The sequence below is a fragment of the Dromiciops gliroides genome, chromosome 5 (genome assembly GCF_019393635.1).
Source record: "Dromiciops gliroides isolate mDroGli1 chromosome 5, mDroGli1.pri, whole genome shotgun sequence".
Classification (NCBI taxonomy): domain Eukaryota; kingdom Metazoa; phylum Chordata; class Mammalia; order Microbiotheria; family Microbiotheriidae; genus Dromiciops; species Dromiciops gliroides.
The window spans coordinates 204447599-204461114 of record NC_057865.1 but is presented as its reverse complement, the minus strand read 5'-3'; the positions used below and the strand labels follow the sequence as shown (position 1 = coordinate 204461114).

Here is a 13516-nt window from a genome sequence, read left to right as displayed (position 1 = left end):
TTGTTATAGTTTTCATTTTTGATGATCTAGTCAGGTCTCATGGGTTCATATATCATCTCTATGTTGATGATTCTTAAGTCATAAATAGAATAAAACATAAATAGCACTTGTTTTTCTCCTACTGCTATATTTGCAACTACTTACTAGATGTTTTTCCACTTGTATGTCCCATTGACATTCCAAACTCAACATGTCTAAAATCAAACTCATCTTCCACCTTAAACCTACCCCTCCTTCTAATATCCCTCTTTCTGTCAAAAGGGACAACCACTTTTCCAGTCACCCAGGTTAACAACCTAGGAATTGTCCTTGAACCTTTACTCTCATTCACCCTCTGTATCCAATCAATTGGCAAATTTTGTCATTATTATCTTCTTAATAACTTTGGAATTTGCTCCCTCCTTATTCTTAGTTCAGGCTCTCATCACCTCTCACCAAGACTTTTGCAATTGCCTCCTAATTGTGTCTCTGCCTTTAATCTCTCCTTTCTCCAGTTTATTCTCTATATGGCATCCAAAATGAGATTCCTAAGACATAGGCCTGACCATGTTACTCCCATGCTCCCACAGAAATGATTTCCCATTTCCTATCCTAAAGGAGAAAATCTAAACTGCTTGGTTTGACATTTCATATCCTTATTTAACATTCTAGCTCCAGGTCCATCATCGCTGACAGACTTATACCATTCCCCCTCATTCATGGAACCCCAAGGCCCCTCCAAGGCTCAGCTAAAATGCCACCTTCTTCAAGAAATCTTTCCTGATTCCCTCAGTTGTTAGTGTTCAACCCCAAGTCCTTTGTATTTTTAAAAATGTAGCCAATAGGGACGTCGAAGTGGCGCGGTGGATAGAGCACCGGCCCTGGATTCAGGAGTACCTGAGTTCAAATCCGGCCTCAGACACTTAACACTAGCTGTGTGACCCTGGGCAAGTCACTTAACCCCAATTGCCTCACTAAAAAAAACAAAACAAAAAAACCAAAATGTAGCCAATACACATATACTTTTCTATGTAATCCTTCAGTAGAACATTAGCTGTTTGAGGGCAAAGATTCATTCACTATTATGAATTCACTTGTATTTGTATACATAGCACCTAATAAAATAACTGGCACACAGTAGATCCCTAATATTTGCTTCTTGACTGATGTCTTCTTTTTTTCTTTGTTTGTTTTTTGTTGTTTTTTGCAGGGCAATGAGGGTTCAATGACTCACCCAGGGTCACACAGCTAGTAAGTGTCAAGTGTCTGAGGCTGGATTTGAACTCAGGTTCTCCTGCATCCAGGGCTGGTGCTTTATCCACTGGGCTACCCAGCTGCCCCTGGTTGTTTTCTTTAAAAGGCCAAGTCCAGATATATAATAAACTAACCACAAATAAATCCTTAATGTGATGTTAAAGGGACAAAAGAATAGCTAGAGTTTGTATACAGAAGAGCCTTGCTAGGCTCCTCCTGGGTACAGCCTCTGGATAAGTGTGTGGGGAAGGGGTCGTGCCAGGCAAAATGCTTTAAAAGTTTGCAGAGGGAGGGATCACTCAGCTGACCAAGGATCTCTGCAGACTTCATGGAGGAGATAGCATTTGAATTGGGTCTTGAAGAGAAAGTGTTCAACAGCTTGTCGAGTGACACACCCCGCTCTTAGCAGACTGTGCTGTAAATATTTAACAAGTTGTTTATTTCTGAAGTGTAAATGCTCAAACTGAAACTTTAGCAATGGCACTGCCAAGTCAGAGCAAGCCAACTCTGGCACAAACAGGCATTGTTCTCTTGACCACCCCAGGTGACAATCTCTAGCAAGCCACCTAGTATGGGCAATACATAAAGTCATTGTAACCCATTTGTCACATTTTATGATGCCCTGGGGTAATGAGAAGTAGGGCAAGAAAGTTTCAATGAGGAGATGTGATGAGGCTGAGGAAAGGCTTTGGTGCTTCTGGTAAAAACAGATCCAAGAACATCTACAATGTGTGCATTTGATGAAAATATGATGGGGAGGTTTGACAGAGGTATCAAACTCAAAGTGCCCTGCAAAACTACAGAACATGGCTTGAACCAGATTGACATGTAATTGGGAAATGTTTAACAAAATAAATAAAAATACAATATAAATTTTGTTAATTTATGGTTTTCTGAGTCAATATGCAATAGCAAGGATCTGTTTCTATTTGAGATTATTTTTCCTTTTCCTTTTTTTTTTTTTTTTGAGGTAATAGGGGTTGATACTTGCCCAGGATCATACAACTAGTAAGTGTCTGAGGGCAAATTTGAACTCAAGTCCTCTTGATGCCAGGACTGGTACTCTAACCACTGTGCCACCTCGCTGCCCTTCTATTTGAGTTTGACGCCCCTGGTTTAAATAGTAACTGGGCACTAAGTGTTAGAAGAAGGAATACCAAAGAAAGGAAAAGATGATGGAAAGAATGATGATTTATTAAAAATAAACTCCAGGGGCAGCTAGGGGGCGCAGTGGATAGAGCACCGGCCCTGGAGTCAGGAGTACCTGAGTTCAAATCCTACCTCAGACACTTAACACTTACTAGCTATGTGACCCTGGGCAAGTCACTTAACCCCAATTGCCTCACTAAAAAAACCAAAAAACAAACAGACAAAAACCCCCAAACAAACTCAAAGTAGTTCATAACTTTCCTTGACCTCCATTAGGTAGGCAGTCCTAGAAGCAAGTTGGCCCCTAAGGGAAAGGTATTAGGTGGGTGGTCAGACAATTCCATTTCATGCCAGAAGTCACCTTCTGAAAAATTAGTTTCCATAGGTGTTTCCCAGGGTCAGTATAAAGTCAATAAGCATTTATTAAGCACCTACTATATGCTAGGCACTGTGCTAAATGCTGGGGGCTTCAAAGAAAGGCAAAAACCAGTCCTTTCCCTGGAGGATCTCTCAATATAACGGGGAAAGCAATATGCAAACAACTAAGTACAAACTATATACCAGATAAATAGGAATGAATTAACAAAAGGAAAACACTAGAATTAGGAAGGATTAGGAAAGGCTTCTTGTAAAAGGTACAATTTTGGCTGGGACTTAAAGAAACCAGAGAAGCCAGGAAGCAGAGCATTCCAGGTATGGGGGACAGCCAGTAAAAATGCCTGGGAGTCAGGAGCTAGAGTGTCTTATTTTTAGGAACAGCAAGGAAGTCAGTGTCACTGATTCTGAGAGTACTTGGGAGGGATGGGGTATAAGAAGACTTGAAAGATGGGGGAATATGGAATGATTAATAAAGGGCTTTGGATGCCAAATAAAGGGTTTTACATTTGATTCTGGAGATGATAGGGAGCCACTAGAGTCTATTGGGTAGGTTGTGAATCTATGCTTTAGAAAAATTACTTTGAGGGGCAGCTAGATGGCACAGTGGATAGAGCACCAGCCCTGGAGTCAGGAGTACCTGAGTTCAAATCCGGCCTCAGACACTTAACACTTACTAGCTGTGTGACCCTGGGAAAGTCACTTAACCCCAATTGCCTCACTAAAAAAAAAAAAAAAAGAAAAATTACTTTGGAAGCTTGATGGAAGATGGAATGGAGTGGAGGTAGATTTTGGGGAAGCATATCAATAAGTAGGCTACTACAGTCGTCCAGTCATGAGGAGATGAAAACCAGCAACCAGAATAGTGGCAGTATCAGAGGAGAGAAGGGAGTGTATTCAAGAGATGTTACAAGAGTAAAATCAAGCCTTGGCAACATATGTGGGGGTGGGGAGGTTAAAGTAGTGAGGAGTCAAAGAAGACACTTAGATTATTAGTGTGGGGGACTGGTAGGATACTGGTGTCCTCAACAGTTTGGAAAGGGAGAAGGTTTGGGGTAAAAGACGTGTTGATGTTCATAGGCCATTGAGATGTCTAATGGCCATCCAGTTCAAGTTCACTAATAGGCAGTTGGAAATACAAGACTAGAAGTCAACAGTGAGGTTAGGGCCAGATAAACAGATCTGAGAATCATCAGATGATAATTAAATCCATGGGAAATGGTGAGATCACCAAGTGAAAAATAGAGAGGGAGAAGTAAAGAGGGCTGAGTAGGAAGCACTGTGGGATAACCCACAATCAGTAGGTATAACCTGGATGAAGATTCGGCAAAGGGGACTGAGAAAAGTTGGTCACATAGGTAGGAGGAGAACCAGGAGAGAGTAGTGTCCTGAAAACCTAGAGAGAAGGGAGTATGCAAGAGAAGAGGGTGATCAATAATGTCAAAGGCTTCAGAGGGGTCATGAAGGATGATGCCATTACATGTGGCAAGTAAGAGATTATTGATAACTTTGGAGACAGCAGTTTTGGTTGAATGTTAGGATGGAAATCAGAATGTAGCCAGTTAAGAAGTGAGGCGGGGGCAGCTAGATGGCACAGTGGATAGAGCACCAGCCCTGGATTCAGGAGTACCTGAGTTCAAATCCGGCCTCAGACACTTAACACTTACTAGCTGTGTGACCCTGGGCAAGTCACTTAACCCCAATTGCCTTACTAAAAAGAAAAAAGAAAAGAAGAAGTGAGGCACCGGGGCAGCTAGGTGGTGCAGTGGATAGAGCACCGGCCCTGGATTCAGGAAGACCTGAGTTCAAATCCGGCCTCAGACACTTAACACTTACTAGCTGCGTGACTCTGGGCGAGTCACTTAACACCAATTGCCTCACAAAAAAAAAAAAAAAAAGAAGTGAGGCACTGACTGTAGATGATCTTCTCAAGGAATTTAGCTGCAAAAGGCAAGAGAGATTTGAAATGATGGTCAGGATGAAAGGATCAAGTGAAGGTATTTTGGGGCTGGGGGAGACATGCACATGTTTCTAGGCAGTAGGGAAGCAGTTTTAGTACATAGGGAGAGATTGAAGATGAGTGTGATAGTAGGAATGATAGAGGAGGTAATGCTTTATCTGAAAGAGATGAGGTGGAATGGAATTATTTGTCCATGTGGAAGGGTTGGTCTTAGCAAGGAGAATGGCTACCTTATCATGTATGGCAGGAGAGAAGGAGGAGATAGTAGTAGAAGTCATCTGGGTGATGTGAAATAAAGAGCAGGGGAGAAAGAGGGAATTCTCAGTAAATGGCTTCAATTTTTTCTTTTTTCCTTTTTTGTGCCTCAGTTTGACTTTATTTCTTTCTTTCTTTTTTTTTTTTTTAGTGAGGCAATCAGGATTAAGTGACTTGCCCAGGGTCACACAGCTAGTAAGTGTTAAGTGTCTGAGGTCGGATTTGAACTCAGGTACTCCTGACTCCAGGGCTGGTGCTCTATCCACTGTGCCACCTAGCTGCCCCGACTTTATTTCTTATAGAACTGAGTTTTCTCAAACAAGATTAGCTTTTACTGAGACAAAGTTTGAGGCAACTGAAATATTATCAAATACTATGGATCATGCTATAAGTATCTCAGCATCCTGAGACTAGATGTGCTTCCACAGAGAGTAAGGCTGTAGTAACAGGAATGTCCTCAGAGAGTGTTTCCTGACACAAGTATCTTGTCCCCTGAGGTGAGATGTGTTTCCACAGAAAGCAAGACTGTGGCAACTGAAATGTTCTCAGAGCGTGTGTCTCCAACCACAAATAGCTTGTTCTCTGAGTGTTATATAGTTGTACTGACTTTTTTCCCCCTCATGCTTCCTGGAGGTGAGAGGTCCCCAGGTGTTACACATTGCACATGTTTTCCAAAAGAGTCAATCAGTTTGGCTGACTCTTTTTTCACCCTCTTTCCCCCCCCCCCCCCGCCCCATGCACAGGGATGATCTTCAGGAATTGGTCAGATGAGGGGAGTGGGGTTAAGGGTGAGAGGGTAGTGGTAAGGTGGCAAAGAATGGTAAAAGAGTAGAAAGTTGGGATGGAGGAGGGGAAGGGAAGAGGGTGAGGGGCATGTGGACCTAGACCTGCCCATGGTCCCTTTTCCTGATTCTGGAGACCAGGGAACTCACCCTTCTTCCTCTGCCTCTTCCAGAGGCAGGGGAGGATCAACCCTAGTGAAGCTCAAATTTTTTCTGAAAATATGATGCAAGGTTCTTAAGTCGGGGCGGGGGGTATAAGGGAGGCCATGAGAGGGTTGAGGAGTGGGATAGGGAATTTATTAGGGACTTGTAAAAGAATTGCCTGGTAGTGGTGGGGACCCCATCGAAGCTATATAACATAAATTTGTAATGGACCCAGTCAAGACTGTTGACTGATTTTCTCTATCTTCATCCAGCAACATGTGTGTAGGAGCAAAGACAGTGATCCAAGTCTGAAGAGCATAAAAACAGCAATGTGATAAGGGAGCAGGGGACTCAAGAGAAGAAGACAGTATGGAGCTGAACTGGGTCAGGGAAGAAAGGACAAATTTGTATGTGCTGATTGTGTTTAGGTATGACTTGCCCTTAATGCAGCAGCTTATATCCAGGAGGTCATGAAAGTGATCTGTCACCTCCTCCAGCAGGGGCCTATATTAGATGGACACTTTTATATGAAAATGCTACCAGCTCACTGAAAGTGGCCAATCACATCATACTCTTTGAACAAGCACAGACAAACCCCTTCGACCTGCTTCTTGCCAGTTTTGTAGGCCCTTTCTATGATTCAAATCACACTTTTTCCCGGAGGATTCTTTGGGGTTGACTTCTTTGATACCTATATGAGCACACCCTTTTGTCTCTGGTCCACTGCCAACTCTGCTGAAATCCTAGCATTGATTTCCTCCTTTTGCAAACTCTTTTTACAAACTGTTGTACTGTTCCCACTTTCCTTGGCCTTAGTCCCAAAGTATCACTCTCTTCCAGACCTAACCTAACACCATGAAAGACTACCAGCTGCCAGTGCCTCAGGTCCTGCTCCTAGCCTCATCCCTGGGCTGGGCCAGGTCAAAAAGGCCTAGCTGCATTCAGAAAGTTTGCAGTTTTGCTACTAACAGGGTCCTGAAGATAATCATGAGACATACCCATGTCACTGGTTGACTGAACTGAATTCAGCATCAGACTACTGAAAAATTATTTTAATTGCTATCTTGTCATTGGCTGATCTGATGCTGCCAATTTAGAGGACATAGAAACATTATAGGGTTCATCTCATTTCCCTTCTAACGATTCAGTAAAGAGTGACCCTTGGAACAGAGTGAGGACACAGATTGTCCTAGGTTACTCTGCAAATACTGGAGAAGCAACAAACATTACTAATTTAGTAATACTCATTGTAGCTTGTGAATGGTAATAGGAACTTGATAACTTTACAATGCTGCTTAGTGTCTCCCTTGTCATCTTGCAAGTAACTGGGGAGGTGGAGGGAGGGTGGTCTTGGCCTCTTAGTAATAAAGAATGTCTCAATATATCCCATTGGTATCATAGCCTTACCATGGAGCAGTTGGAGTAAACGCCCATTTGGGGGAATAGAGTTGACACTATAAAATTTATGTCAACTTCAGTGCCACCATCACTACCCTGCAAAGAGGTCCAGAGATGAAGATAGTATTTGGGGCTGCAAAAGTTGACCGGGGTGGGGGAGGGGGGGGCAGCTAGGTGGTGCAGTGGATAGAGCACCGGCCCTGGATTCAGGAGGACCTGAGTTCAAATCCAACCTCAGACACTTGACACTTACTAGGTGTGTGACCCTGGGCAAGTCACTTAACCCCAATTGCCTCACCAAAAAAAAAAAAAGTTATAGCAGAAAACTAACATTTATCCCAGTTACTTTGGAACTGACAAAAGTTGACAGGGCCAAAGGGGAAAAGGAGGGAAGGGGGTCCTAAAAACAAATGTATGGTTCCTGTCCTGCTAAGAATCATTGATGTGAAAATTATAGAGCTGTTTAAAATGTAGAGATAAGTGGGACCAATTGGGTCTGTGGGTGTCGAGTTTTTTGCTTTGTTTTGTTTGTTTCCATTCTGCTCCTTTTTATATTCTTTGGGGGGTCTGGTGGAAAACTAAACATACACAGAGAAAATCCCCTCTTTTTACCTGAGGTATTTAATCAGTCCTTGGGCTAATGAAACCTCGTTTAGGGCCTAGACCTGGAAAAAAAAGGAATTAAATGTCTCTTTTCAAGGTTGTTTCCCTGGTGTCTGGGAGCCCATATCAAATGAATGTGTCCCAGGCTATGATCTGAAGTGTGTGGAAAGCCCTCAGAATCCATAGTTTATCTCACAAGGTATAGTCCCTCTGTTTCTCTCCTGCATTTCCTCCTGTGTAAAACATGGAATATGTTTCTTGAAGCACTGAGTTATGCATTGTTACCTATGGTTAATCTTCTGATATCTAGTGGACAGGACTGCAACTCATTTCCAAGTCTCTAAAGCTATTGGTGTGATCTTACAATCCATATATGTCCCCAAATGTAGTAATACTATGACACTTGTATTTGTACCCCAACATCTCTATGAAAAAATATTCTCTGACAATCCAGATTATTATCAAGGCTGTGGTAGTGGGGGGGGGCGGGGATAGGAAGCTAGTTTGCTATGCTGTGTTCTAGTTATGAGTGTATCTCTGTTCTACAACCTGGGAAAGAGGAAAAGGCTAATTGATTCAATTCTCATTGAATGTTTCCTTTTTGGAGTTGTTAAAGAATGGAGAGTAAGAAATTTCCTGAGGGTGTCATGGGAGGAGTCTGTCCCCTGCCTCTTTTTCCCATGGTCCTGTCACTAGGTCCAAAGGATGACTATTAGAACATGAAGAGCTCCTTGGGCCACTCTCATCCCTCCTTCCTTCCCCTCTAATTTTTACAGATGATGAAATTGACCACTGGAGAAGCTCAGCAATTTTCCCAAACTAATCCAGAACTAGGCCTGGAGCCCAGATATCCTGACTTTCAGGCCTCTGCTGTATTCTTTTTACTTTCACGAACTGCCTGGTAATAGACTTTCTTTTCTTGTTCAAATTCCAACTCTGCCACTAACTTGTGGAGAGACTCTTGGGCATTTCATTTCCCATCTCTAGGCCTCAGTTTCTCCATCCAAAAAAGGTCTTGGGCCAGTTGAGCTTTAAGATTCCTTTTAGCTCTGAATAGTATGATTAAATTTTTGTTTTGTTTTGTTTTTTTAGTGAGGCAATTGGGGTTAAGTGACTTGCCCAGGGTCACACAGCTAGTAAATTTTATGTGCGTATGATTAAATATTAATGAGTTACCGGGCCCCTGAATGTAGTGCTCTCAAGTGCTTAGAGGCCAAACCGACATGCCTAGAATGTGTTATACTGCTCTCTAATCCATTCATTTTCATTTTATCTTTAAGACAATATTACAAAGAGAGGGTGGGGTAGTGAGTATGGGAGAAAAATGATTGGTTCCCATTCCACTCTACTTGTCAGCTCTCTAGGAATAATATATTTTAACATGTGACTTGCTTTCTAATTTTTTAATGAAGAGTTGTGGGGTAAGGGACAGTTGGCAGTGAATCTGCAATTTCATCTGTGTAAGGAACTACTGGTGTGGAAACTCCCTCTACCTGTCTTACAAATTTGTTTCGGGGTACTGAGTGATTTGCCCAAGGCTACACAGCTAATCTGTATAAGAGACAGGACATGAAACTAGTCTTCCTACCTCCAAAGTTAATGAGAATGATGTTAGCTCATATTTATATAATGCTTTATGGTTTACAACACATCTCACTCCCCCCAAAAAAACCCCCAAAAACCCTCACACCACTTGTTTTCCAACCCCAAACACACTTGCTTCATTCTTTCTCTCCTCATATTTACCAATAAAGCTGAGGTCCTGCTTCAAGGTCCTCATAGCTCTCATTCTAAGGAAATCCAGAACAATAAAATCAAATAGGAAAATGAGTTTCTCATTTATTTCCTTCAGCTTTCCCCAATCCCTTTCACTTAAATATCCCTCCTCCATCAAGAATGATACAGACACATCATCAAAACTATCCCCAAGATTCTCCCCCCCCCCCGCCCCCCCCCATTGAGTCAATGATGTTTTTCCAGGCAGACAGGTGGGAGAAACAACTAGAGTTGGAGAGGAGCCTTGCACACAATTACCCAGAGTCCTCACCTTCACCTTCTTTTTCCAGCAGGCACCAAGTTCCTCCCAACCTCCTGAATATCAATTACAACCCCCACCCCCATTTGTAGTCTTCAAGCAAGTAGCACACTGTTCTCATGGATTGTAGAAAGGATATAGGAATTTAGGTATGGGCTGATGTCATCTTTGTGTGATGATTTAGCATCTCCTTCAAAGATTGTATCCAGAATGGAATAGGTTTTTACCATTACTCAATGGGCCACAGAGTTTACAAGGAACTTCTTGGACCTCAGTATCTCGTCTTCAAAGAATGACACTATTTCCATTTCAACTCCTGTGTGTTGAAGGTATTTTAAAGGGATGGTTGACTTTTTGCCGATTGCTGCTCATTGGATATCCCGGTTTCGTTTTTGGACAGGAGGGCCCAATGGAAAAAAAGTATATGACATTCTGACAACTTGATAGAGAAAAAAAGCAATATCAGAATGTAAGCTCATGAGGAGAGAATCCAGTGTGGAGAGATGGAGGAGAAATTGTGATGTTCAAAATTTTTGAAACAGCAAGAAAAAAAAAAACACATCCCCCCATCAGAAAGTCAAGAGCACAATGTGAAGCTGAAGAAAGCGATTTGAGTCAGGACTAGCAATGTCTTCCCCATCCTCCCTACTTAGATATAAGCATGCGGACAAATTCCTCATAGTTCACCTGCCCATCGCCATCAACATCAGCTTCTCGGATCATCTCATCGACTTCCTCATCCGTCAGCTTTTCCCCGAGCTTGGTCATTACATGCCTTAGCTCAGCTGCACTGACGAAGCCATTGCCGTCTTTGTCAAACACCCGGAAGGCCTCCCGGATCTCCTCCTCACTGTCTGTGTTCTTCATCTTCCTTGCCATCATGCCCAAGAACTCAGGGAAATCAATGGTACCATTACCATCAGCATCAACCTCTCCAATCATGTTCTGCAGCTCAGCCTCTGTGGGGTTCTGGCCTAGTGACCTCATGACGGTTCCCAGCTCCTTGGTGGTGATGCAGCCATCAGAATCCTTGTCAAAAAGGCTGAAGGCCTCTTTGAATTCAGCGATCTGCTCCTCTGAAAACTGTTCAGCCATGCTATGACTGAGCAAGTGGTCAATGAGTTGGCTTCTGTGTCTGTCCAAGCTCCACTGACTTGACCAGCCCCTATCCACAGACTGTTCTCACTTCCTAAGTTCTTTGGAATGAATAGAGAACTGGAGCTGCAACCTGACCGTCTGGTTTTCTAGTCCTTGCATGAAGTGCTGGCACTTATGAAGATAAAGCACTCTAACTCACCATTGGTTTAGCTCAGATCAGAGCCGTCACTCAGAGAGACTCCACCACCCTTTGTGGTTGCCTGGGGGAGAAGATCCTGTTTAGGCAAGAGTCATTGAGCTGAAACAAGGTTTGTCTACTGAGTGAACTGACGCCAACACCCTCTCTATGTAAAAAGCCAGTGAAATTTCCACACTGGGATCAGAAAGAGCTATGAAGCATTAATAATACCTTGTATTTGGGTCATGCCTTTTGGTGAAAGAGCTTCAGGAAACTTTGCAAACCTGTCTTCATCTATAGAATTTTTGGGTGAGATTCATATCTCCATTTTCTAGATGGAGAAAATGAAACACTAAGCCATTAGAGCCGGAACCCCTTATGAAATAATGTGGACTTAAGACATCTGGATGGTGAAATTGTGAATCTTTTTAACAAGGTGGCAACACCTTAGTTAGCCTCTGTTATTTTCTTTGGGATCCATGAAGATATTAGTTAAGTGCTCTCTTGGTCATAGAAGAGAAAATAGTTTTATACTCCATACCACTCTCCCAGTAATCTTCCTTTTGTTCTGAATTTAATAAAGTATATAGAGAGAATCTGGTATATAAAAGAAGAAAACACAATTATTTTCCCATTATTCTAGGTCATTAGAATAAATTCCATGGATAATTGTATAGATGCCAATACTAGATGCCATTTTAATCAATCGAGCAGAAAAATAGTTCACCTCCTCTTCCTGACCATATGTGATCCTAAGATGGGTTGCAAGAATAGATGAGAAAGAAGGGGTCAAGTCCATATACTTACTGGGTTTGTCGATCCATAGAGGTGGGGTTTTTATTCAACCTGTAGTACATGAACTTTAAACATATTACACACACACACACACATTTGATCATTGCATTTTGATATAATCAGCTTCCTTTGTAATCCTATGGATTTTATTTTATGCATTTATAAACAGTATTCTGAGGAGTCCATAGGCTTCACCAGATTGCTGAAGGGGTCTGTGACACAACAAAGCTGAAAAATGCCTATCTTAGAGAACTGATTGTCGGCCACGTAGGACAACCCATCTGGATCTTATGAATTGGCAGGCTTAAACAGATGTTTAATTCCTCTTTAGTACTTTGCAACTCAGATATGCTGCCCCCAGGTACCTTAGTTATTGCCTCATGATTTGAACAGTGAGGTCTCCCATAGGGATGTTTTGTTTTGATTTTTTTTTTTTAGAAACACACAAATAGAATTCAATAAGGTATTAAAACAAAAATTGAATTTTTGAATTTTTGAAACAAAGGTATCTCTCCCACCTAGTATATTGCAACACACTAAAAATGTGTTTGTGATATACCAAAATGTTCTGGCATATTGGGAAATGACTGAGAAAATGGTTTAAGACTTAACCTTCTATTTACCTGAAATTCACTTCTCCCAAATCCCCACTGCCCCCTGCCCCCCCAAAACCCCGTGTCTACTTATTCCTTTTTCATGGAAAATTCTGGAATTTTGGGGACCAGGAATCAGGACTCTCATTTAGTGATATAGTGATATAGATAGCAGACATCTTCATCATCACAAAATTGACTAAAAGTTGTAGTGAATAAAACATCCCATAGTGTTGATTGATTATTTTTTTGAAAAAACCACAATTTGATTCAGTACAGCAAAATGCTACCTTAAATACTCTCCTCCAGGAAAGCATCTCCTACGAATATATCAAAATTATACAAAAAGCAGAGTGACACCATGGGAAGATCACTGGACTTGGAACAGGATAGGAATCCCATCTCTCTCATATGACCTAAGTGACTGGGCAAATTACTGTAAAATTAGAGATTAGACTAGATGAACTTTGAGGTCCTAGCTAGCTCTAAATCTATGATCCTTCCCCTAGTATGGAGCATAGGTTACTGGAAGGAGATTTAAAGCAATGGTAATGACAGTCTGGCACCTGAGGCTTATCACAAAAGGCCCCACAGAAACATAAAGAAGTCTGGTCCTGCTGCATTTTTGGCTCATTTTGAAGGTAAAAACCCTGAAGCCAAAAACCTTGAAGTGCTTTATTTTTCTCCTTGGAGTCTGGAGTTAAGTAATATTAGAAAGCTAAGATTGTATTTCGGGTAAAGAACTTGCGGTGGGGGGGGGGGGCAGGAACACCTAGATTTCTTCATTGTCAAAAAAGATATACCATCTTTATTTTACTTTGATATAACAGCCTCTTTTGTAATGCTAGAGCATGTGCTATTTTAAGTACCATCTTTCCCAGTCTTATTCAGTATACTATGTGTACACACACATATGTG

At 41.9% G+C, this 13516-nt stretch overlaps 1 protein-coding gene across 1 annotated transcript; it reads right to left on the bottom strand.

Annotated features, from left to right (window-relative positions):
* Window positions 1-9855: 9855 nt before the first annotated feature.
* Window positions 9856-11161, bottom strand: LOC122727480 (calmodulin-A-like). The gene has a single exon (XM_043965030.1). The coding sequence runs from the start codon at window positions 11027-11029 to the stop codon at window positions 10580-10582; it is 450 nt and encodes a 149-aa protein (XP_043820965.1). The 5' UTR covers window positions 11030-11161; the 3' UTR covers window positions 9856-10579.
* Between the last annotated feature and the right edge of the window lie 2355 nt (window positions 11162-13516).

Excerpts from the sequence above, each read along its gene's own strand:
- LOC122727480 (XM_043965030.1), bottom strand. The coding sequence starts at position 11,029 with ATGGCTGAACAGTTTTCAGAGGAGCAGATCGCTGAATTCAAAGAGGCC.